Raw genomic sequence first — 27,495 nt, 5'->3', positions numbered from 1 at the left:
AAGAACATTTATAAGTAAGTGATATAGAAAATAAACTCATAATTCCAAGTCATATATAACAGGAACTTCAGGTATCACAGTATAATTCACATATGCTATTAGTTATTTCAACAAAGAAAAAAAAAACAGCTTTTTTTTTTACATAGTCCCAATCAATTCACAGACTTCAAACTTTCTGAGGAGACTTTCATTAATTCACATTACCATGCTCCTTTTTATTCGTTGTTTCCATTCCTTTCAAAAAACATGAAGTCCTAGATAAGAACAAAAATATGGAAATGAGTTTTCAGCAACAAAGCAGAGATCAGCATCTGGGAAAAGTTGATAGCTTTCCAATACAGTAGCAAGTACATCCTGTAATTCTGTTCATTTACTGATTGCCTGCATGAATTTAATTTATTCTCTGGTAATGTTTCTAAATTTCACTTTTTCTCATGCCACTCAAAATATTTCTCTTTTTGATTTTTCTTTCTTAACTTTTTGTACTCCTTCTCTAGTAATACAACTTTTCTTAAGACTGGAATTCAAAGTACAACATTCAGATTTTTTCAGGAGAATGACAGCCATCTTAGAGGTAGCATGCATCTTAGATTTTTTTGGCCCAGTTTTATGATTTCTCTTGCAAACTTGTCCACTGTGTTCCCCAACTTGTCTCACTATATCAGTGTCTAACCAGACCCTCTTCCCTATGACTTTTATCAAATCCTATGGATTTTCTGTCACATCTATCATTTTCATTATCTGTTCACAAAGAAATAATTTAATCCTTATCATCATTCACTTGCAACTGCAGTATGATAATTTTACCTCTCCTCAATCCATTTCTTACATAGTCAGCAGGATTTATCTTTCTGAGATTTGGATTTATAACTATTTTATTTATACCTGGTTTAAAACCAACCAATTAACTAAATAATTTTCAGTATTTTCCCCACATATACAAGAAGTTGTCCAACCTTTAAAAGTCCTTTAGAAGAGGCCCAATGTACATCATAGTCATTTCCTAATAACCCCACCACAACTCCCAACCCTGTTTTTCATCTATCCAAACACCTCAGACTGTCCTTTCTCCCTTTTACACCCCATACCTTTGGTTATGGTGTGTGTATGTCTGGTCAAACAGTTTCCTAAGGTTAATTTTACTTTTCCCATGAAATAAACAGTGAAAACAGTTTTTAAACCGAACTGTGGTTATATTAAAACTTTATGTAGAAAATATTGGCCCTATCCCAAATTAGATAGAATAGCAAAATAAAATCTCAATATCCACTCACCAAGCTTTAATAATTATTAACCTGACCAATCTTGGTTCATTAATCACTCTATCCCCTAGATCCCCCTGCCCTCAACCTCATTATTTAAAAGCAAATCTGTGATATCATACCATTTTATACTGAAACACTTCAGTGTGTGCCCCTAAAAATTTGTACTCTTTTGTTTTTATATAAGCCTAATATCACTAGCATATTTTTAAAAAATAATAATCTAGTAATATCATCAAATAGCCAATTAGTGTTCAAATTTCTCTGAATTCCTTCTAAATGTCTTTTTATATTCATTTGTTCAAATCAGTATCTAAATATGGTCTACAAACTGCATAAGTTGAGGTCTCTTAAGTTTATCTCTCTCTTTATATTATTTTTTATCTTTTTATTTTATGGACACTTATTTGTTGAAGCAACTGGATTCTTTTTCTGTATATTCGCTCACTTTTTAGTTTTTTGGGATTGCATCCCCATGTCAGTGTTTAAGATGTTCATCTAGTGGCTCCAAACCCTGCTTGTTTATTGGAGTCACCTGACAGTTCTAAACAGCTTGCAGGCTTGGTCCCACCTCCCGAGATTTTGAACACTATCTGCATGTAGTCTTGACACAGGGAGTTTGAAAGCTATCCAGGTATTTCTATTGAGCAGCTTGGCTTGAAAACTATTGCTCTGTCCCGGGAGCCCTTGATTTTGGCTGCATAGTCACCTGGGGAGCTATACAAACTTCTAATTCTGAGCCTTTAATTTAGTTAAATTGGGGTACAGCCTGATACTTGGGGTTTTTTAAAGTTCCCTAGCTGATTAAATGTGAAGGTAAGTTCAGAATCACTGCACTATCCCACGTAATTCCTCTCAAATGGCAGTTCTATTTAATGGCTCAATGGGATGTTTACTCTTACTGCAGTTTGCACTCCTGTATAAGATGATTTAATTTAATAATGAAAGCTGGGCAAAATCTTGTTTGACTGAGTCTATTCCATGCAAGTCCAAATTCAAACTCTTTTTCACAGCACTGACTTCAATTTTTAAATAAAAACCCCAAAGACCAGGGCCCCTTCTTAACACATGAGGTCCTTCTATTACCATATGAAATTTCATAGACTCTCCAGAGAAACTAGGTACCTGCGAACCCAGAATACCAGAAGATAATGAAATTTCAGGGCTAGAATTAAATGGGCCCCTTGGAATAAAACCTATAAATTTCACAAAGTCATTTAAAAATGTACAGTTTACTCAGTCATTTCAGAATGATACTAGAGAAACCATCTAAACCCAAGATTAGCAGAATAGACTTACAATAAGGAAACATGCACCGAGCATCACAGCTTTCATTTTCACATCAAGGTCTAAAGGGAACTGGATACCAAAGTTATCAGCATCTGTAAATGCCTCTCTCACGAGACCAGTCCACTGCTTGGAAATCTTGCCAACCACATTTTCTTCATCAAGAGATTTAATCTAAAGTGAAAAAAAAAATACAACCTTAAAGAATTCTAGAAAACTAGTAACAAACTAAAAGTTGAAATAAAATGAAATACTCTATCAAAATTATGTGTAATACTTAACTATGAACATTATATCACTATTAAATGCATATACATTCTTGTATCTACTTTCAGATGCATGAAAAAATAAACCTGTTTCTTTGCTGCAGAGAACTTACATGAAAGTAGTTTTGCTTATTTAATATTTTCTGTTCTACGTTAAAATAATCATAAATAAGTTGATCTAAAACAAAATTTAAGCAGAAAAAGGTAAAAATACAAAATGTTTCTTTGGTGAAATTTCTAGAAGACCATCAGGTAGGTACTAAATGAGTCCCCCATGCTGTAAGAGAAGCACAGAGAGTTTATATAAGCTGAGTGTTTAAATGTGATGGGAGGATTGGGGCACCTGGGTGGCTCAGTGGGTTAAAGCCTCTGCCTTCCGCTCAGGTCATGATCCCAGGGTTCTGGGATCGAGCCCCGCATCCGGCTCTGCTCAGCGGGGAGCCTGCTTCCTCCTCTCTCTCTGCCTGCCTCTGCCTACTTGTCATCTCTGTCTGTCAAATAAATAAATAAAAATCTTAAAAAAAAATGTGATGGGAGGGTTCATTACTACCATCTGTAGAAAAATATGAAATGCAAAGAGCCTGGAAAAGAAGACTGGCAGTTTTGAGTAAAGGAAAATAACCAATAAGTAACTTGATGGGATGCTGCAGGTCAAGGGTTGGGGTAAGACTGAACAGTGGGGTGGATAGACAGTGAACAACAAAAAGAAGAAGGGTGGATGATAAAAAGGGCTCCAAAGTAAAATTTTTCTAATTTTACAATTCTGCCTGAGGGAAGCCCTGGGCCATTATAAAGAGTTGAACATTTCATGGCTGGACAAATGCACTTACCAAGTAGGTACGTGGGGGGATGAATGTAACCCACACTTACCATGGTATTTGCATGTAGAGTTATGTCAAACCAGGAAAAGAAGTCCTTTTCAAATGTGCACAAGGTACCACAGGTGCTAGCAACACCCACTGAAGCCCTAGCTCAGGTTGAGAACAGCAAAATAAATATGGGGAAACTAGGTGCCCTGGGTGGCTCAGTCAGTTAAGTGTCTGCCTTTGGCTTAGGCCATGATCCCAGGGGTCATCAGATGGGAGTCCGGCATTAGGCTCCCTGCTCAGCGGGGAGTCTGCTTCTCCCTCTCCCTCTGTTGCTCCCCCTCCTTGTGCTGTCTCTCTCAGTCAAATAAATAAATAAAATCTGTTAAAAAACGTGGGGAAACTAAAAACAGCTGACTCATTTTATTTTGGCTTGGGTTGATGGGTTCTTTACAAATCTGAAATAAACTTCTAATATGACTGTGATAGCATAGATTATTGTTCAGCAAATATTCATGCACTACCCTCCCCCACCAATTGTAAGCCCAGAACATGTCCCTGTACACTGACAGAGTTGCCCATATGACTTGCCTGACTAATGGAATGTTAATAGATGTGACATGAGCAAAGGCCTTAAACATGGTTAAGTTGTTTGCCCTGGCTCTTGTTCTCCAGTGATCAGCCACTAGAAACACAGGATCCAGGTAGCCGCATTTGCTACAGCTCCAGAATGAATATACATGGAGTAGACCTGAGGGCAACTTACATTCCAAATCAGAGCCATCTAGCTGAGCCTCAGTATACTCCCTGAGACACAACTGACCTGCATATTCATTAGCATGAGAATAAATACCTGTAGTTTTAAGCTACTGAGTTTTAGGGGTTATTTGTTATGCAACATTATTGTGGCTAAACAGAATAAAACAAATTCCTCTTGCATGCCTGTGTTTTTTGTTTGTTTGTTTTTAAAGACTTATTTATTTATTTGAAAGAGAGAGCATGAGCAGGAGAGGTTGAGGGAGAGAGAATCTCAAGCAGACTCCACACTGAGCAGGCAGCCTGACATGGGGCTGGATCTCAGGACCCTGAGATCATGACCTGAGCTGAAACCAAGAGTCAGATACTTAACCGACTGCACCACCCAGGTGCCTCTGCATACCTGTGTTTTATAACCTCAATAGCTGTCATTAGCATTTGAAGCTAGTAATAAAACCTTATATTTATTTTTAAATTTAGTCATTATTAATTTCAGAAGTGTTTTTAAAATAAAATATACAAAAGATAATTTATAAGCCACCATAATCCTACCACTAGATTTAACCAATATTGACTTTTCTCCTTTTAATTCCAATAGGAAGAAATTTAAAAATTTACTAAAATTTATGTAAGTAGAACATATAACTTTTTATGAAAAGGCTCAGAAATGTGGATAATGATTTATAACTGAAAAGTAAATAGGATTAGATAATTTTTAGCTAAATTCTAGGTATTTGAAAATGGAAAATCTATATAATAAAATGATTATAACTTCTAGAAATAATAAACTAATATTATATACTTATACATATATACTGAGAACTGATAGTGGTATTCTAAAAAAATCTATAGGCTCATCTTATAATATAAATGCAAAAAATTCAAATAGAACATTAGCACATAGAACCTAGGTTAAGTGTCAAAAGAATGCTGAAAATGTATTTTATTTATTTGCTAATTAAGCAATTATACAACATTTAGCATATGCATAACATATAAATGCTTTATAAGTATTAGGTGATTTTTTTTTCCCCCTCACAATATCTTTACAAAATATGTACTATTTTTTATTAATTATTTTTATTGACATATAATGTATTATTTGCCCCAGGGGTACAGGTCTGTGAATTATCAGGCTTACATACTTCACAGCACTCACCATAGCACATACCTTCCCCAATGTCCATAACCCAACCACCCTCTCCCTCCTGCCCTACCCCCACCAACCCTCGGTCTGTTTTGTAAGATTAAGAGTCTCTTATGGTTTGTCTCTCTCCTGATCCCATCTTGTTTCACTTTTTCCTTCCCTACTCCCCAAACCCCCAATTCTGCCTCTCAAATTCCTCATATCAGAGAGATCATATAATTGTCTTTCTCTGATTGACTTCAAAATAGTACTATTATTAAACACAGTTTTCATATAGAAAAACTGAGGCAAGAAGAGTTTAAATAATTTGTCTAAGTTCACACAGATAAGAAGTTGTGGGAAGGATTTCAAACCCAGGCACTCTGTTCCAGAGTCTATACTCATGACCATTGTGATACCCTGCTTTTAGACAGTTAGGTATCAATTCTTAGTAAAAATCTACAACAAGGGTCAGCAAACAATGATCAGTGGGCCAAATCTAGCCTACCCGCTTTTTTGTAAAAAAGTCACATTAGGACACAGTTATATGCTGTATTTATATATTGTCTATAACTATCTTCATGCTACAATGACCGATTTGAAGAGTTGCACACAATGACCATATGGCCCATAAAGTCTAAAATGTTTTCTATCTCATCTTAAAAAAAATTTTTTTTTTGCTAATTCCTGCTCTAGGTAAAATAGGACTAGAAACACAACATGAAAAATAATAGCCAATGTCTTTCTAAATTGTGAAACATTGCTGCTATTTCAACTGAAGTCATCAACTTGGTAGGTATTCTCACAATTGGCATTACTATTCAGTTTTGCTGCTAGAATAGACTAGAAAAGAAAATGAGCTAATTGGTAAATAAACATGAGAACAGTTAAAATGATTTCACTTTGCTCTGTAATTTTTAAATAGAAAAATTAAGTATAAATAAGCAAAAATGTTTCTTCAGTTAAATACTTAGTCCAGTCAGAAGACTGGATAGAAGGTAAACAAATAAATAGCCTTTTTCAATAAGAATAAGTACTTAACATATCTCTATTCCTTCTTAATAGTGAAAATGCCTCTAAATTACTTAGGAAATTTTTAACAAAAAAAGAAGTTCTATATAAAGAAACCCATATCTTATGAAGAATATAAAATTAGATATGAATGAATAAAAAGGCATAACATTTCTGGGATGAGACGGGTTTAGCCTCATAAAAATGTTAATTTTTAAAAATGGTATACAGATTTAATACAATACTAATAGGATTCTAACTTCTGAAAAATTGCCTTGATATTCACAGGAAAGGAAAAATCTGATAGCAGCAAAAAACACAATAAAGAAGACTAATAAGTGGCTCTTTGGCTATGACTTAAAATAGAATACATAATTAAGTTGCCATAATTGAATCATAAGGCACTGTTGTAAGAACAGATAATTAGATCAATGAAACGAAAATCTAAAATAGATCCTATCATTTATGGGAATTTATTTATTTATTTGACAGAGATCTCAAGTAGGGGGGGAGGCAGACAGAGAGAGAGAGGAGGAAGCCAGGCTCCCTGCTGAGCAGAGAGCCTGATGCAGGGCTCGATCCCAGGACATTGGGATCATGACCTGAGCCAAAGATAGAGGCTTCAACACACTGAGCCACCCAGGGGCCCCATTTATGGAAATTTAATGTATAGTATTTCAATTCATTAAGGAATGAATACTTCATTTAATAAATTGTGATGACACAGCTGTCTAGCCATCTGAAGGAGAAAGATGTTTGATCCTATCTTCTATAAGTAAAATTCCTGGTAAGTTAAAGATTTAAATATAAAAAAGATTAAAAAATGAGTAAATAAAATATAAAGTTGGGGGTAACTTCATAATCAAGACAGGAGAATGGCAAGATATTAAATAGATATATGTGCCTATATATGATATATATATGTGTGTGTGTATACACACACACATACATACATACACATACATAAATATGTAAGTTCCACAAAGGGTAGATTTGTGGAAACTATTTGCAGATCAGAGGACAGGGTTGATATCTTCAACATACAAATTATATTTACATACAAATTACATTTATAAATTGACAAGATAAAAATAAACAATCTAATAAAAATACAGACAATGGATATGAATATGCAATTCAAAGACCACAAACAAAAGTAGCCAGTAAACTTAGGATAAATTGTTCATAATTCCTAACAGGGAATTACATATTAGAGATAACCTTCCCCCTCCCACTTGCTGATTTTAGATTTCCTTTTTAGATTGAAGTTTGCAGTTCAAGTTGTATTTGGGTGTCATTCCTTCTTCTTACTCAGAACTCCTTGTACTTTTTGAGACTGAGAAACCATGCATCAAGTCTGCATGATTTTTATTCATTTATCCCTTTGAATACTATTTTGGCACATTCTCTGTATTCTCTTTTTCTGTGACTCCTCTTTGGCACATGAAGAGTAGTTTATTCTAGTTTTCACATTCCTTTAAATTTTTTTGATCCTTTCAAATTTATCTTTTCCCACTCTCCCATTTATTTTCCTCATATAGATCATCCAGTTCATTATTTCCCTCTTCACCTGTATCTAATTTTCAGCTCAACCCAATGCAGGGTTTCAGCTCCACCCTCCCAATGAGATTTCATCAATGAGTGTTCCTTATTTCTGGAATTTCTATTTGGTTTGTTTTCAGATCCTCCTGTCCTTTTTTATAATAGTCTCATTTTCTCCTTATGAACTTTTTTGCTGCTTCTTTAGCCTCTTTAATGTTTATTTAGATATTTCTTATATAATTGATTGCAGACTGTTCTATTATATGCAGTTTGTTGGTGGTGAATTAATTCTTAGAACATTATATAATTTTTTATCTTTTCATGTGAGTATCAGCTTTTTCTATAGGAACAGAGAGTGTTTTGGTGATCAGTCTTTGGCAATCTCCTTCTAGTGTGCTTTTGCATTCAATTATGTTATCTGTATCACCACTCAGGATCAATTTCTATGTTATGATGTTCCTCATCCATAAGAGTGGTATGAATTGACTTCAGATACATAGAGGGAACTATAATGTATTAGCAGTTTCATGGGTTTTTTTCCCCCTACCAAAAGTCTTGGAAGGAAACAAATTCCCTTATTGCCTCCATGGGATAAAAAGTCTGCTTGTCTTTCTTCTACTCACCCTTCGGAGAATCTCATGGCTTCAACTACCATCTATATGCTGAAAACATCCCAAACTTTTTTTCTACATACTAAAAACCCAACATAACTGAAATACAAATTATGAGGTTCTCACAAATTAACTATTTCTTCTCCAAGATTGTTAACCTGGCTAATGGCATCATTATCCATTCAGCTGCTGGTTTTTTTTTTTTTTTCTTTTTTTTGAGAGAGAGAGAGAGAGAGGGATTGAGAGATTGGGGGTGGGCAGTTGGTGGCAAAGAGAGATGGAGAGAGAGAATCTTAAGCAGGCTCCATCCCCAGGCTCCATCTGTCAGTCTCACAACCCTGAGATCATGACCTGAGGCCAAATCAAGAGTTGGTTACTTAACCAACTGAGGCACCCAGGTGCCCTCATTGAGCTTCTTAAACATCAGATATTAGAACAACATGAATCAGAATCATCTCCAAATTTTCTTTCATGCTCAGTTGACATCAAAGCCATGAATTAGTTCCATTTGGTATACTTATGAAATGTCTCTGAATTAGTTCTCCCTTTAGAATGGCTCCTGCTCCTGCTGTGTTCAGGCCATTCTTCTCTACTTTGTTTCCATACCATTAATACTATGATGGAGTTCATGTTCCACTGTGGTTCCTTACTGATAATTCCTGATTTCAAACTTTTCATTATACCTAGCCTACAGAAAATGATTCAAGGGACTACATTCTCAATTCTCTCAAAGATGCTACCTAGTTAGAACCATTCTAGATGCACAGGAGACTAGTTAACTCATTATATATAATGGATGCTTTAAGGCATCCACTGAGAAGGGTTGCTGGGAGATTTCTAAATTCCTTAGCATTAAATATAAAAGTTTCACAATCCAATTTCACTTGTTGCACCAGTATTTTCACTCATTTTCTACAAATAAAGTCTATGTCAGCAAAAATTCTATTAATATTCCCTCAAAGAACAATTACCTCTCAGTCCTCTGGCTCTTTCATAGGAATGATAACCCCTACATAGAGAACTATTATTATACAAAAACTATAAGTCTTTACACATGCTTATCATATATCCCCTCAATTCCCCCCTTACACTATGTATATGCCTTTGTAAGAGTCTTTATAAAGTTTCTATTATATCACATGTTTTCTTAGAAGTGCCTGTCTCTCTCATTTGACTCTGAAGTCACTGAGGGGAAGAAGTCATTTTTATACAACCAGGGTCTAACAAAGGACTTGAAAATCATATGATTAGAGAAGCCAGGAAGATAATATAAAGAATGGAGCTGGAGAGTGGAAAACTGTAGGAAGTCAGGGGACAGTGTCAGATTGCATACATCTTATAAGGCAGCCCTGCTCAGTTTTAGATTTTTGCCCCTTTTTGTACAAATGGTCGTCCAGCTTAACATATTTTATAATTTTTCCAAGAGAATCATGGGATTAATATTAAGTTATAAAATCTCCCTATTTTTAAATATTTGCAACTAAATAATTTGGGCTACAAGACTAGGCCATCTATGGAAAAATTGCTGTAATGAAACTCCTTCGCGTCATAAATACACAGATAAATTATGGTTTACAGCGATCAAATAAAAAAAAAAACATTTTATTTATTTATTTGACAGACAGAGATCACAAGTAGGCAGAGAGGCAGGCAGAGAGAGAGAGGGAGAGAGAGAGCCCGATGTGGGGCTCGATCCCAGGACCCTGGGATCATGACCTGAGCCAAAGGCAGAGGGTTTAACCCACTGAGCCATCCAGGCGCCCCTACAGTGATCAATTTAACACAAGGATAAAGAGAGGCATAACTGGGAAGTATATGTTCCACTATCTTTCTTAAAACTCTCTTTGCGTTAGTGAGCTGTTTGTAGGAACTCAAAGATGTCAGAACTTCTGAAGAGGATCTAGAGCACTGGCAGCCTGTATTTCAGATTAGGGAAGGATTCATATGCTTTGGCAATCAGACATAGATGATGAGGTTCACATTTTATTTTAAATGGATAATATACGGAGCATCCATATAGACACCACCATGTTCAAATGTTGGATGTTTTGCTTATATCTATTTGTTTATCTGACTACAAAGCTCTGCTTCTTTTTTTCCATTTAGTATAATCAACACTGATGCTTGATCACAGTATTAACCACCTTTCTGACCAAAGTTAAATATATAAGCACACTGTCTTCTTGAAATATCAGGACACACACATTTATTTTATTTGTAACATCCTCCCAAATTATATTACCCTTTAAGAGGAAATCAAGACCTATAAACATTATCACATCTCTTACCTCAAAATCAACATCTGCACAACAGCTGCATAGAACACATGGACCAGTAATTTTTAGTACATCCTCTCTCCTCTCATTTTGAATTGTAAACCTGGGCAGGCACAGATGCCAGTTCTGAATAACATAACCTATAGGTACACCAGGAGGAGCATGGATTGCTATCTACAAAAGCAAAAGAATATATATAAATCACAATAATTATAATGTCTAGTAATCACTCATTTATTGAATACTTTTGAAGTGTAAGACACTGTTTTAAGCACCACTTAATTTCTAACACATCCCTACAAGGTTGGTACTATTATCCATATTATAGAGAAAGTAACTGAGGCACAGAGAGGTGAATTAACTTGTATCAGATTTCCAACCTCAAAGAAGAAAAATGAGGTAAAAACTTGGGCAGATTGCATGCATCGTTTCCACTCTTAAGCTTTGCTCCACTCGCCTTTGTACATTTTTTATTCTCCATATTTATAAAAATGTCTAAATTGTTAAGGAACTCTTTTCTTAAACTTCTTATAAAATAGTGTTTAGATGCAGGAACACAGCTCAGAACAGTGGGGCAATTTCTAAATATAAGTAGCAATGGTGCCAAAATGGAAAGAAAATGAAGCCTGGAACCCTGGCTCTGCTACTTAGCTAGGTGACCTTGAAAGTGCCTTAGTGTGGTCTTTTTTACAATAGTGCATTATATGTTAATATACGCTTTATATTATAGAGCACATTCAATGAAACTCTTAGTTTTTCCTCAGATATTCCTTGATGAATATTACTATATATAACCTAAATGATATGGAAAATAAATAATTCAGCATGAACAACTTCAGTTATCTTTTTAAAATATGTACAGTATTAGATTTCAAATATTCATGTATTTGTAACTGTGTCTGTCATGCTCACACAGCTCCCTCTCTGGAATGACTGAGTGGCCCCAACAGGGCTGGTTTCAGGCCAACGGAGATATATGCAAAAATCAACTTCCCTATAAACTCTCTGTGCCCCAGCATCTCCTCTGAGATCCACGTTCTATATTAGTGGGCTCCCAAGTAAATAAAATGGATACCTGGTCTTTATGGAGTTAAAGGTATTCATAACTACCGTATACCTCTTATGGGGGCTCAAATACATTCATAATTTTTATAGATATATAAAAAAAACAGGCATGAAATTTTTCAGAGAAGGCCCTTCTGTGAGGTTGGCCCACACTGTGAGATGAACACATACAAGATATTCTAGGATATTCTCTATGGTATCACTGTTCTGGCTTTGGCCAGGCTCTTCATGTTCATTGTAGGTAATGGATTTGACCAAGGTGCCCTACCTTCTCAGCTCTCCATGAAGATCAAGAAACCCTGTCTCTGAGATTTCTGATCTCAATCACATGCGACACACTACTCATGGCCATGGGGCTAACTGTTCATTGTTTTTCACTGCCTTTCTTGGACAATTTACTCTCAAATATACACTGAGAGCTTATGGACCAATTTTCCTTTAAATCTCATTTGATTACATAATCCAAAGAAAGGGTAAAAATTCTTGCTGAACTACTTTACATATGACCCTGGTAATTGCTCACTGACCTCCTGAAGGCAGCAAGGGAAACAACAGCTGTCACACTTTAGTGGTCTCTCCAGAGTTATAACCTCTTGGCCCATATTATCAAGAATTCTCATGGTAAATGGCCTAGAAGCCCCACAGCAATTTCGGGTGCAGAAATCCGTATCCTCTGCTGCAAAGTAAATCCTCTGTCCAAAGCTGTTCTTAATTTCATATTTGTTATTAGTTTCAAAACCTGTTAAGACTACAAACATAAAAGGGGAATCATTATGACCATTATGCTAAAAGAATATTGAATCTATCCTAAGATACTATAATGTGTAGTTATGCCATTTTTAGATGATACTTCAAGTAACACAGGGAGAAAGAAAAGAAAAGGTGTTTAAAGATGATCTAGATGGAGGATAAATGGGAAAGGGAAAGAAGAAGGAAAAGGTTTTAAGGCATAGAGAAATTAAGAGTCCCTGTGTGAGACATGGAAAAGAAAACAACTCATATATCTAATTCCGTAGACTCATGTCTGAAAGTCAGACTGCTGCTGAGGGATGGTGCAATGCTGTAGATGGTCTTAGTTGTGCTAGGTGTATGCAGAAAATATCCACTTGCTTGGTATAATTTCCATATATTCAGTTATGTAGGAGAATGTAGGATGGTTGCTATGTTTATACTCTATGAAACATTCTATCAAATAAATTTTTTTATATATATAATATTCATGGCTTATGTTTTTGCACTGTGTGAGGGAAGGTAGTGAGAAGGCTTATTCTTAATGCATACACGTAAAAAGGGAAGGTGAAAATGGAAGATGAATTAGAACATCGCATTAGGCCCAGAGCACCCTTGTTTAATTCAGCAGTAGTTGTTCAGAAATGGGAGATGGGTACTAGACAATGGGAAGAGGTCCTTAGCAACGAAGGCTGCAACTCATAGGCTATCTAGGCCACTGGCATCCTAAGTAAGCTCTGTACTCTAGAGGGGGCTATCTCTTCACAGGGAGGCAGAGGTATGCTAAATGCTGATGCCCATGTGATAGCTTACCAGTGGGGTTCCCATACTAAACCACACATTGCAAATGTCTCCTTGCTTAGAGCCAGAAAGGAACAATTAATGGTCCCACTAGTCTATAGTCCTTGTTAATGTGTGTCATGGGATGTCAGAGCCACCAAAATAATGAATGATTAAAAGATAAATACGGGACAAAAAACACTCACTAATGTCTATCTGACTTTTAGTCAGGTAGAGATGTTCTTCATATATTCTATCACCATGACCTCCCTTAGGTACCTTTGCTCTGGCTCAAACAGGCTTTGGGCTCTTTCTTTAAAAGAACCACCCTTGACCTCAACATCTGACAGTCACATATTTTGTGAGAAAAAAATTAAACTGATTCATAACATGGACTCTATTATCCATTAATTAAGTAGTTTAATTTCAAAATTCTTCAGCTGGTTTATCTGTAAAATGAGGTCAATGGTTTTACACACTCTCTAAGTTACCTTCTAGTTACTCAAAAAAATAAGAATAAAACAAAATAACTCTATGATTACCATAGTGCTGTTCTAAGAAGGTAGGCCTCCAGGCCTGCTGACCAGCATCCTCCAACACTGCATTAGCTCTGTACCCAAGGTGACAATCCATAGCCCACAGAACAAAGGTTTTACAGGGTTATATGAACTCCAAAACATACTCATCCAAATTGAAGAAGTTTACTTGCTTTTTAAATGGACTAAGGTAACTGAACTAGTGCATTTGGTTCTGTGTCAATATCAAGATCATCATAGGCTGGGAAGAAAACAGCTGAAGTCATTTCTAGAGAGAACTCAGAGAAAAGTAAGTTTTGATCAGTTTCCTTCTAAGTCACGGTCTGTAGCATGAGGACAGATGCTCAGAGTAATAGTATTTTACTAGAAATGAGCTACTGATAATTACCATAATTTCATTATCATGGAGACATTTATAAATAATCAGACTTAACTCTTCCACATCAGTGAAAGTGTTACATTTGTGGTTGTTGATATGCCCTTATCTGTATAAATATCTCATTCTAGAAATATCATCAATACAATGAATACATACCTTCCAGAAGCTCAACTTGCTGATGAATCAGTATCTGATCTATCTATTACATCAAAAACAATTAAGCTATAAGTATATTGCCATGCTTTTTACACCAACCAAATTAATATTAGTGCTTTTATATTTTAAGGAATGTATATAATCAATTATCAGTATTTATCCGTATTTAATAATAGAATACCTTACTTCTAAACTTTCATACTTAAAAAAGTATAAAATTAAAGTTAATATTATCTTTAACTGAAAAACAATCTATTGAATGTGTTCACTATTAATGTGGGCAAATTCAGTGAGGGCGTCTGGGTGGCTCAGTGGATTCGGCCCAGGTCATGATCTCAGGGTCCTGGGATCGAGCCCCGCATCGGGCTCTCTGCTGGGCAGGGTGCCTGTTTCTCCCTCTCTCTCTGCCTGCCTCTCTGCCTACTTGTAATCTCTTTCTCTCTCTCAAATAAATAAATAAAATTTAAAAAAAATGTGGGCAAATTCAGGTCAAATAAAATTGACTCACACTAGAATCCCTCTAACAATTTTTTTAAAAAATTTCCTTCTTGAAAAGACTTAGGAAATATTAAGACTCTATCCATTTGAAAAGCTTATTTCTGGATCTAAAAAAATTTTTTTCAAAGTGTGCTTGATACCATCTTTTGGTATCAACTTAACTTCCTCTATATATTCTGTAAGGCCTTGATTTTAAAAAGAATCTATTCAAGGTATTTGTCAGAGAATGTATGAACTACTAAAAGTTCTTACAATACATGCTGCCCAAATGCACTGTGGGAAATTAGTACAGAGAGTACAAGAGAGCCAATTCATTTGCTGAAAGCTGGTTGGTTACCACAGGAATATATTTATTTGTTTATTGATCAGACACATAAAATTTCATATTCCTGCTCTACCTACCAGATTTCCAACACTGGGCAAATACTAACCCTCACATTGCTAGGATATGGTATCATGCAGTACACTAAAATCCAGGATTTTTTTTTCTTACTGGTGGCATTAATAAAATTGGTTCTTCCAAAGAACAAAGCATCATAAAATACAGTTTTATTACTTATAATAAAAAGTATATCATGTTGTACACAAAATATTAATTCTTTGTTTTTGGTATCTCTTATTGACACTCAACACCAAATTTAGTTTAATGTTTATTTTCACCTTCCAGAAAGTTACTTGGTGCTGAGATTAAAGATACTGAGATCCAGCACCAAGATTCCAGAAGTAAGAAGCCATTCCCACTTCCTTAGTGTTTTGTCTCCAAGTCAATTATACAACTTCTCTGGACCTCAGTTTCCTCTTCTGTAAAATGATGATAATTATAGCACCTATATATCATAAAGCTTCTAAAAGGATTAAATAAGTCAATACATGTGTTATACTTAGGAACAAAATCTGGAAATAGTGCTTAATAAAATTTTGTTATTGGCTATTACCACAGATTATAGTAAAAATTCAAAGAAAACACAATTTCTTAGGACATTTGCATTTTGCTTTAAAAGCAAACTTCACTTGGAAGAAGTATCGTAACTTGTTAGTATAAAATGTTTTACCATTTCAGACTTCTGTGAATTAGTCATTTCTTAATTTCATTAAGTAAACTATAAGTACGGTTTTATTTTTTATGAGTGTTTCATTTATTTGAAATTACCTGACTTAAATATTCCAATCCAGGTGGACAATCTATTGGAGGTGGTGGTGCTGGCATCCATGGTACCCCTGCAGGTCCACCTGGCTGACTGTACACTGGCTGGTGTTGGACAGGAAAGCCTACCTGGCCAGCACCTGAATAACCAGCTGGTGGAATTGAGTAGCCAGCCTGGGGGCCAGGGTAGCCAGCCTTGGGGCCAGGGTAACCAGGCTGGGGGCCAGGATAGCCAGGCTGGGGGCCAGGATAGCCAGGTTGGGGGCCAGGGTAGCCAGGCTGGGGGCCAGGATAGCCAGGCTGGGGGCCAGGGAAGCCAGGCTGGGGGCCAGGGTAGCCAGGCTGGGGGGTAGGGTAGCCAGTGTGCTCTGGAGGTCCTGAAATATAAACAGATGAAATAATTTATAACTGCACAGAAAATGAAACGTGAATTCTTTTGGGATTACTCAACTGAAATTTCAGCCCAGAAATCCTGTTTCTATGAAGCTTAAAGTTTGTATTTTTATCCTCTATCAATTTTTCAATGAGATATTTGTGGTTTCATATCCCCTCCCATAGGGCTCGGGACTGTGAATAGAGTTGGCCCAAGCCTTATTCACTGTTCAAAACTCAGTTGAAAATAGTCTTGAAACCTAAGAAAGTGATGAAAATCAACAACGATCTAGAGTCACCTACAAAAAGATTCTGGAATGCCTTAATAGAAAAGAGAGATGGCATTGTGTCAAAGGCCCAAAATAAAGGCTTTGAGTTAGCATTTCTAAAACCAAAGCACTTTATAGAAATATGATAATTCTGGAGTTGTGGAAACAGTACCTCCCTTATGTAAAGAACTAAGGGTGGTTTTGCCCCCTCAGGGAATATCTGGCAAAGTCTGGAGACACTTTTGATTGTTTTGGCTGGAACACAGGGTGATACTGGCATCTGGTAGACAGAGGCCAGTGATGATGCTAAATATTTCCTGAAATACCAGAACAGTACCCTGAAAATAAACAATTGTAAATCCCAAAATACTATAGTGCTGCTGTAGAGAAACTCTGGTATAGAGGTAAAAACATGTTGTTACTTCCAGTATTGTCCAGGTGCTTATCTGGGTTAACAATTGGCCTGAACTTTAAACCCACATTACATTCCTATCCTAAGACCTCCTACGTGAAAAAAAAAATCCATTATAATAGGTTACAAATTTAAATTTCAAAATTTACTGCTCTCAGCACTCTAAAAAATACAATTTGAGCACCAAGGAAGGTAAAAAGTTACAACAGGCAATTTATAAATACTTTTAAAAAATTTATTTATAATAAATAATTTATAAATGCTTTTAAAAAATCATTGATAGCAAATACACCATTACAAAAAGATTTAGAAGAGAGACTAAATCTCATATTAGTACTTTTTAAATATAGTTTTTATAGTTTATTCCTTCTTAGAATAAATAAATATTTACCAATGTTCTACAATGTGACTGGCTTTCTTTTAGAATCAGTGGACACAGCTATCAACAAGGTAACCCATCCTCAGGATGATTATAGGCAACTTTTGGGAAAACAAAAATAAATTATTTTTAAAAGATTTCAGATGGAACTCATAGAGAAAATGCATGGTGGAGAGGGAAAGGTATCAACCAGTTACTTTAGATAGGAAAAAAAAAAAAAAAGGTCTGTTGAGATCTAGAATATGAGAAAGGAAAAGCTTTGTGTAAAGACCCGGTGAGAAAGGTTCAAGAGGAAGGAAAACCAAACGTAAAAATCTTAGACTTTAAGAATGAATTTGGCATGTCTGAGAAAGAGAGAAACATCATAAAGAAGAGGAAGAATAGAATCTGTTGTCAGTGAAGAAATAGGAGCAGTTCATCTAGAAAGCCCATTCATAAGAAGTTTCGATTTTATTCCAAGTGTGACTGACAGGACTTTGAGGATTTTAAACAGACAAGTGAGTTCCATAATCTGATTTATATCTTACAAAGTTTTTAGGAATGCTGAGCACTGGGATTTAAAATGAGAAATGCAGATGAAATCCCTGTCCTCATTGCCTAAGGGGAAGATAACCTTATATTTATCCTTTACTCTAGAGATCCGTAAGACCAGTATGATCAATTGATTAACGAGAGTCGAAGGCAAACTCCTTGAAAGAAGGGACCAGATTTTTATGACTATATATGCCAAAACAAAGTGTTGGGATGGGGAGAGAGAAAAGGAAGGAGTTGGGACATCATCCCTGAGGACTGCCTTTCAGCTGAGATCTAAAGGATACAAAGGAGTTGAGTAGATCAGGGGCACAGGGAAAAAGGTTTCACAGAGAAGCCCTGGGATAGTAACACATCTGTAAAAAGCCATCTGTAAAAAACACATTGAATAGCAGAGAGTCAGGCTTAAGAGACAGTCAAAGAGAAGGCAGGGGAGCCCCTCAGGTCTAGTGAACCAAATTAAGCATTTTGGCCTCTATCATAAAAGCAACAACAAGCACCAGCTTGCACATATGAGGAATTTGAAAGGCAACGTGGGGGAGATAAACCATAAGAGACTCTTAATCTCACAAAACAAACTGAGGGTTGGGGCAGGGGGAGGGAGAAAGTGGTTGGGTTATGGACACTGGGGATGATATGTGCTATGGTGAGTGTGTGAAGTGTGTAGGCCTGACGATTCGCAGACCTGTACCCCGAGGCTAATAATACATTAAATGTTAATTTTAAAAAAGCAACAAGCCAATGATGTACACATTGAATATAGTCCGTAATATGAACAGATAAGCATTTTTAAAGATGGCTACAGTGCAAAGATTAGACCACAGGCAAACCAAATGGGGATACATGAGTTAATAGGTTACATTATTAACATTATTTCAATCTTCTTGAGACTCTTGGAGAGGATAGCTGATTATTTCCCAAATCAATGAATTAAGCATACAGAATTACCTGAAATTTGGGTAATATTTTCATTTGTATGAAGTCCAATTGATTTAACATATTATTAGTACAATAGTCAACTAATATTAAATCACTTATTATTTGTAAATCTTTGTAATAGGTGTTTTACATATACTTTCATTCAATCTCCAAACAAAACTGAGTTGGAAAATATTAGACCCAGTTTATAGAGAAGAACTAAGGCTTAGAGGTTTAACAACTTGTTTGAACCACTGCACAACTATGAAGTATAGAAGCCAGAACGTGAAGCCTGAGACAGCCTCTCTATGTCTTTTCCCCACCTGCATAAGGGGGGTGATTAATAACAACTTTATAAGGTTGAGAATTAAATGAGTTACTCCACATTACACACTGTGAGCTCTCAATTTTAAACCATTACTACTGTTAGCATCATTGTCATATTAAGACTGGCACTATATGTGGCCTTAGGACTTGAGGAATAAAGTTAAGATATTTTTCTTACAAACTCTTGTCTGATTATAACTGAATTTAATTATGTATCACCTACTTTTAATTAGCTGTGGGGTGGATTAAGTCATTCTCTAAGTACCTTGGATACATATTGCAGCTTGCTAATAATTCTTCAAACAATCGCCATATAAGAATTTAGAGCAGTGGCTCTCAGCCCTGGCTGCACATTAGAATTACCTGGGGAATTAAAGAAATTACTAACCCTGGGTCCCACTACCTGAGCTTCTGCTTTAATTTTCCTGGGATAGTTCACTGGTAGAGTGTTTTTAAGAACTTCCATGTACAACTTAAGTGCAGGCACTCTTGAGAACTATATCTTAGAGATTTTCTAGCTCCCATTCTTAAAACTGCAAACATCTGGATGAGATCCAGGCCCTACTGGGAAATTTCTGGCTAGACAATTAATAAGGCCATTTAATTCCCAAGCAGATTTATTTGCTCAGAGTAGAAAACAAAAGAGATACACCCTTCTGCCCAAACATGATCCCTTTTGATCCTAAATCCCCAGGATGGTCTCTCAAGATGGTAGTAGTCAGACTACTTGCAAATTTGGGTGCACCATGATCTTTGCCATTTAGTAAAGTTCTAATAATTTTGATAACTGTATTTGTCTAAACGAGAATCTCTGAAGTCTTCTATTTGTTGGTTCAAAGGGAAAAATGTACTCCCTAGTATGGAGTGATATGATTCAACTGCTTTTCTTAGGTGAAAAGCATGATTCAAGATGTATACAAAAGCAAAGCTTTCATATGTTATGAGATGAAAACGAGAATTATCCCCATGCAGCTGCATTTTTATTACTTACAGCTTCCAGCTTTAAGTTCTTTTCTGTGACTCTCACTGTACACAAATACTCTCAACTAATATCTGACTCAAAAATACCCAAGGATAAATCTCCTAAATGTGATTACATGATGAAAATTTTCAGAACAAATGAAGAATCAATTAAATCTCTCACTTAAAATGTGTATTTTGGGGTTTAATTTATGTGCAGACTTTATTTGCTAAATGTAACCTCTCTATTTTTTATTAACTCTATATCTTTACTATCCTGTATAAGTAAAAATTACTTTGATGATATTTATGATACTACATAGTCAAGCAAAATAATCAAGAACTAGGCTGCCAATTTTATTATTGCACTTTTAGTAAAAGACACTACTAAAATATACATACAGAGATAGACACATAGATATATACATGCTTTGGGGAGTATCAGTAATTGAAAAATATGGGGTTTTTATTCTTTTTTTTTTTTTAAAGATTTTATTTATTTATTTGACAGATAGAGATCACAAGTAGGCAGAGAGGCAGGCAGAGAGAGAGGAGGAGGCAGGCTCCCTGCTGAGCAGAGAACCCAATGCAGGGCTCCATCCCAGGACCTGAGCTGAAGGCAGAGGCTTAACCCACTGAGCCACCCAGGCGCCCCTGGGGTTTTTATTCTTTAAACAGCGCCCTTGGAATGCTGCTGAAGGATATTCAGGGGGATGTCCAGGTGGTAAATTTGTTCCTGGATAAGGAGCCCTCATTTGCCCATCTACAATTCAGGGAGAGGTAAAACATATACCTTCTTTAATAAAATATATGTCAGAAAGAAAAATATATTGTCCTTAGGCAATTTTCATTTATATGATCCTGTGCTGTACTAAAATTGATAAAGTGAATTCTTCACTTAACTACAACAAGCTATGCTTGCTATCAGACTTAATTTGCAGTAGAATCCTGTTTCAAACAAATTCCTTTTTTGATAAAATGAGATGGCTGAGTTGCTGGGGCTGAATTTCCGGTTCTCAGATATACCTGATGAATGTTCACTTCCATATTTTGATTCCATTAGTAGTAGGAAAACAGTGTTTTAAAACCACATGCAGACACTGAAGAAAGATGTAGGGATCATAATGGAAAGATTATGGATGATTTCAAAGATATCTAAATTACTGCTACAAGAATTATTTTTTAATTATGTAAAATAATGCATACATTTTAGTGTTTAAATATCCTTTTTATGCTTATTCTGCAACTCCCCCAATAAGGCTGAACCACAGAAAATTCCCAATATTTGACGGATTATGACCTATGAAAATCATAACTGACTGAATTACAAAAAACTAACATATTAAACTATGTTGAGAATTTTTAATCATTCTTCATATTTGTGTTTTCTAGTCACTTATTTAGTAGTGACCCCAATCAGACAAGAAATATTTGTTGAGCACCTCCTGTACAGCCTCTGAGTTGACCTCTGAGGTGATACTGCCTCTGTCTTCATGCAACTTATGGTCTAGTGGACACTACACTTATACCATGTTTCATTATGGCTTGCTAACTATAAATTCAAAATAGTTTCTAACCAAATGATGAAGGCATGGCATTAATATAGAAGAAAAAGTAAGTCAAACTTTCAATCTGATATATTTCCTATATCCTTCTTTACCATAGTTCTTCAAAGACCACTCAACTCATATGGTTTCAGTAGGAAAGCTGGATTGTGAGCCACCCTTCTCCATTCAATTGGCTTCATAATAACTTCAGTAGAATGGACTCCAAGGAGACTGTGCAAAATTCAGGTAACAAAGAATCCTCTACTTCCATCAGGGCTTTTTCCCTGAACAGATAGTGGAATATAACCCGATTTATTATAGATCTCTGAAATACTGCAGGTCTTTCCATCCCAACCATTCCCTTGTTTGTTGGCTTCAAGGGTTGGCCTACCTCCTAGTTCTCTAGCTCTCAAGGCCCTGCCCACAGCCCCCACTCCCAACCTGAGTGAGATCACACTTACCAGATCTCAAGAAAACACACTGCAAGTGTGACTAACAGATCTACTCTTGAATGATATGTCACATTTTGGCACCTCTTAATAGGTAACATTGTTTGAACAACAGTAAATATATATACATATCTAGGAGCAGAAATTCATATAAAGGGAAAACAAGCAAATGGGGAAGAGGTCAAGTAGACCAAAGGGAATATGACTATGAATGGATTTCTGCATTTGGGAAATGGAACTTAAAATAACTTATAGATATCATGGGGCTGTCAGGTTATCATAAAGAAATTTTATTTTTACTTCTATATATATTTACATATATACATACATACATTTTATTCCTATTATGCACACTTAAACACACACACAATTACATAGATGAAGAGTTAAAAGGTGACTATGACCTTGGCCAAAAGAATGCTTCTAAAATGATCTAAAGCATCCTAATGCTGCAGCAGATATGGCAGTGTAATACTGTATCAATTTACATTTAAAAAGCCTTGAGTTTTGTAAGCAAAATTAAATTAATATAGCAAACATTAAGAGAAGAAAAGAAACTTCATGAAGGAAAGCTGGGGTTTCTAGTCCTACAGAGTTTTTAATATATCTAGCAAGGTTGACATTGTGGTGAAAGATAAACGTCTCTTTGGTAGCTAAACAAAAATAAACAGAATATAAACCTTCTCACAAAGCAGGATTTTGTTTTTCATACTTTCCCCCACGCGGGGCTTGATCCCATGACCCTGAGATCATGAGCTGAGCTGAAATCCAGAGTTGGCTGTTTAACTGACTGAGCCACCCAGGTGCCCCTAGAATTTCCTTGATAGTAAAAAGCCATAACATAATGATTGTTATTTATTTAAACCTGCCCACATGTGTCTGTTATGAAACACAGAGCAAGGATGTATAAGAAGATTTTATTACAATAGACTGATATATTAAATCTATTATCTGTTAATTTGAATTGAATAATGTTAATGCATATAAAATGCACATAAAAAGGCAAAAACTGATCTAGATGGAAGATAGTGTAAATTATATAACATATTTCCCTGTAAGACTAAAATTCCTTAGGCTTACCTAAGGTTTTTTTAAATATTTTTACAGGAAAAATTAGTGGTAGTGGATATATGTGTACTTTGTCTCTATGTCAAAACAATGAACTAGACTCTGGGTTCTAAAGCATAAACAAAACAAAACAAATTATATCTTTTCAGAAACTGTATAAAACATTATGACAAAGAACATATTAACAACAGATTTAACATTATAAAATGAAAGTAAACACCTAAATTACTTACTTTGTTTTTCCATGATTTAGAAAAGTTCTGAAAAAGAAGACCTGATATTATTACATTGTTTACAAAATTTATAGGTCAAATATGACAGTTGAAACAAGATATTCTGAAACTAAACTTACACATAAGATATTCGTCTATTCATCTCGTCTACCAGAATGGTCATTTGAACCCTTTGGTCTTGATCCCATTCCCCACTGATGTGGTTCTGAGTACAACTTAAGAAGTTGTGGGTCACCCCAGGATGGTGGACATTTTCTACAAATCTTTGTGGGGAGAGGGTCTTATAAGGCAGAAAGCCAAAAGGAAAACACTATGATCTTAGGTTCTCATATTGCATCCAAGTTAAACTCAAAAACTGGAGCCTTCCAATCTACACAAAAGAAATGTGTGATCTAGCACCCAGCCTTAGGGTTGGGCTCTAAACATGCTTCACCAGGACTGGTTAGCTATCAGATTACAGTACTGCAAGTATCTCTGGATTCCAAGTTCTGTGGATACTTTCTGCCCAACTTGAATAGTAAATTTGAAAAGGCCTGACCCTTTGTTCTATGTTTCAAGATACACTTTTAGCCAGAGAACCCACTCTCAAGGGTTGTCATAGTTGTGGCATCACAACAATACAACCAAAATTTTGTGTTTGGTTATTTCTACAGAAAATAATAATAATAATAATAATACAACACAATGCACTCAGTACTTCTACCTTCCAGTTCCTTGATTCCCCCTGATCTCTCCACTTAAAATCCCAATCTCCTTTCTGCCTGCTAATTACAATTAACACAAGGCAAAACCTCCTATCCAGAGATCCAAGGAAAGGAAAATAATAGACTCTAAAGCAGAACTTATTTGTCTGTATTTGTTCTTTTCTTTCCTACTTGGTTACATTATTTTGAGTCTTAAACTACAGATTTGTGAAAATGAGTCCCTGATGGCAAAACTACTATAGAACAAAATCTGGGTCCACACTATGCTGTAGGTTTTAGAATTTTTGCAATTACACAGTATCTCAAGCATGAAAAATGGTATATCATAAGTTCAGTTACAAAATGTTAAGTGACAAGTTGTAGCTGTATGTGTGCCAGGTAAAATAAAGAACTTGTGGAATAAGGATGATACTCATCATGTCATCCTGTCCACTCCTGTTTGCTTTTGATTTTCTCAAACTTAAGGGTCTATTAAAAAGAGGTAATGTCACTCAGTTTTGGAAATGACTAAGCTGAGTCCTGGGTGAATTAATTAATTAGTTAATTAACACAATAACTTTTAAATAATGTCCCCACTACCCTTACTAAGAAACAAATCCTTGAAAAACTTCCAAGAAAAAGAACACTGTATTCATCTTGTACTAAAAGACATAAAAGTTTCTAAGGAAGTCAAATATATTGTACCACTGGAATCTTAATCACCTCAGGACAAATATATAACTTCAAATTATAATCTGATTACTACACACTTCTTCCTAATTCTGTTAAATGAGAGTTTCTGAGGAGATTAGTGCATCATATACTATAGTTATGTAAGTGTATGTATGGTAAAATTATTCTATCAGACACCATAAGACCCACTGCTGCTCTGGGCTATTTGAAAATTATAAACCTCTTCCATCAGGGAAGAGAAACAATGCAAGTGCCATCAGTCGTGGCTCCATAACTCATACTACAGTGAAATCCTTGACCCATATCTTGGAGTCCTGAAATTTCTATCTTATTGCTTTAAAAAATAGTAATGTACAATCTGGAATCCAAGGGAAGCATCCCTAATTTGGAAGATCTAAGACTACTATGCTTATAAACTAGGCATAAACTAGATTTGAATTATTTATTCATATTTGCTTCTTAATTGTTTAAGAACAAAGCAGTTAACATTTTTCTGAGTCCCAAGATGTGGATATATGTTCTGCATTATTTTAGCAAAACGTTACTGCTCTAAAGACAGTGACAGAATTCTATGTCCCTAACTTCCTTTGAATCTGAGAGCCAAAGGAAGTCTAAAATCAACCAGGCCATGAGTGGGGCTTGGGGAAAAGTGAGGCATTATAGACAGAGAACAGTAGAAGTCCTGTGGCTAGAAGGAACTTTACTCACTTAAGGAAATGAAAACTTTGTGGATTACAGAAAAAAGAGAGGAAGAGGTCATCAGACATTAGGATAGAGAAGTGTATGGGGACAGTTCGTAACCTTTAATCTCTCTCTCCCTGAATTCTATGCTCTCAAAGGCCAGAAGATGGCCTATTTTGTACAGGACAAGGCACTTCACAGGTGCTTGTTGACTGAACAAGGTGTGTACAGTATTATTTCACTCCTTTTGGTCATAAGGAACAGCTCCCTTACAAATGTGAAGGGTGCTTAGTCTCTGATCCAGCCACTTATTTTACATCCCACTTTTCTATCCAACTGCAGAAATCTGCTCATTTCCCTTTTCATTTATTCTTCATTCCTTGTGTCTACTCAGTGTTCAAAGCCTCACAGTTGTCATACTCTAGGACATGCTATTAAGAGAAAGTTCTGCGGTTAAGAAAGTTCAACAATGAAAAAGGAAATCATGAATCCCTTGACAATTCCACTAAATGACACTTGTACTAATGTTTCTCACATTCCTAAACTAGGAGAAACAAGGCCTGCCTGTTCCTGAAACTGGGAAGTAGCCATTGTAGGACCTCCAGGAATAGCTGTATAAATAAAACCACATGGGAATCAGATAATAATCTTGGAGAAGCAGGGATTTTACTATTAAATATATTAAAAGCTAACCCTACTGAGTACTTGGGGCAGTGCTAGACACAACTCCAACAGCTTTACACTAATATATATCACACTCTAACGCCTGTAACTCCTTTTGGATCTTTACACAATTTCAAAGACAAGGATGAAGATGAAGAAACTGATTCTGAGGCCACAGAAATTAAGTAGTAGAGGCAGGATTCAATCAGACAGGTGGACTCCAGAGCTAAAAGTTTTAACCTCTAAGCTGCAAACCACCGCTTTCTTTACAATTCATCTGGTGTTCTAGGGTGGCTAGCACAGTTTGGGGGGGTCCATCCATACACCTAATTAATATTTAGTGTTAAACGACAGCTAAGAGGGTCTATTAATCATCCCTTCTAATTCCACCCGTCCCCTCCCCCTCCCAGTAAGTGGCGGATACTCACAGCTCAGGCTCTTGCCGGGTTCCTCAGCGCGGCGGAGAGGTGAACAGTACTAAGCGGGCGCTGAGCCTGCAAGGAAGTCTGGGCAGGAAAAAAATGATGGGCCAGAGGGGTCCCACGCGAGTCGCCCTTCTGCTTCCGGGGTAGTTCCCTGGGGCCTCCGGGACCCTGACCGCCACTCACCCAGCCAGCATAAACCCAGCCCGCTAGCCCTCGTGCCCCGGCCCCCGCCAGCAGCCCCCCAGCGCCCTGCACCCTGCCCGGGAACCCGCGCGTCTCCCGCGCTCGGTGCGCGCCCACCTGTGGCTGTCGCCGCGGTGATGCCGCCGCCAGGCGAAGTGCGGGAACCTCCGAGCGACCTCGGTGACGAGAAACTCTCCCGGTTTCGTTTCCTGGTTCCTACCCGGTCCCCGAGCGCCCGCGTGCCTGCTGGAGGGCGTGATTGCTGAGGGCGCCGGCTGCCTCGGCGATGCTGCCCCGCCTCCTCTCGTTCCCTACAGAGACTTCCAGGTTAGTTCTGTGGCGAACGAAGCTCAACAATGAACTGGGAGGTGGACGCCAGCTGGAACTTGAAAGTCATCATCAGGGATGTGGCCCCCCTCGGGGGGTCGGGGGGTGGGGGGGTGGGGGCACTAAATTCTCGGAAACTTCCGTT

The 27,495-nt window shown here is 36.6% G+C and overlaps 1 protein-coding gene across 1 annotated transcript; it reads right to left on the bottom strand.

Moving 5' to 3' along the window:
• LOC111148348 (phospholipid scramblase 1-like) lies at positions 1–27,027 on the bottom strand. Its single transcript, XM_022504854.1, has 10 exons — positions 26,844–27,027; positions 23,696–23,722; positions 21,078–21,161; positions 20,430–20,431; positions 16,237–16,446; positions 14,589–14,631; positions 12,536–12,756; positions 10,956–11,117; positions 2,562–2,723; positions 1–254 (listed from the first exon to the last, which is right to left on the bottom strand). Exons 2-10 carry the CDS (start codon positions 23,706–23,708, stop codon positions 216–218), a joined length of 936 nt encoding a protein of 311 aa, XP_022360562.1. The 5' UTR covers positions 23,709–23,722; positions 26,844–27,027; the 3' UTR covers positions 1–215.
• Positions 27,028–27,495: the final 468 nt, after the last annotated feature.

Source organism: Enhydra lutris, unplaced genomic scaffold (assembly GCF_002288905.1).
Source record: "Enhydra lutris kenyoni isolate GAN:26980312 unplaced genomic scaffold, ASM228890v2 scaffoldscaffold2, whole genome shotgun sequence".
Classification (NCBI taxonomy): domain Eukaryota; kingdom Metazoa; phylum Chordata; class Mammalia; order Carnivora; family Mustelidae; genus Enhydra; species Enhydra lutris.
Note: the sequence above shows the minus strand (reverse complement) of the source record. Positions and strands in the feature narration are given on the sequence as shown.

Excerpts from the sequence above, each read along its gene's own strand:
- LOC111148348 (XM_022504854.1), bottom strand. Across the intron at positions 14,632-16,236 it reads GATTGGAATATTTAAGTCAG|ATAGATCAGATACTGATTCA; the intron begins GTAATTTCAAAT and ends TTGATGTAATAG. Across the intron at positions 255-2,561 it reads TCGGTGCATGTTTCCTTATT|GACTTCATGTTTTTTGAAAG; the intron begins GTAAGTCTATTC and ends GTTCTTATCTAG.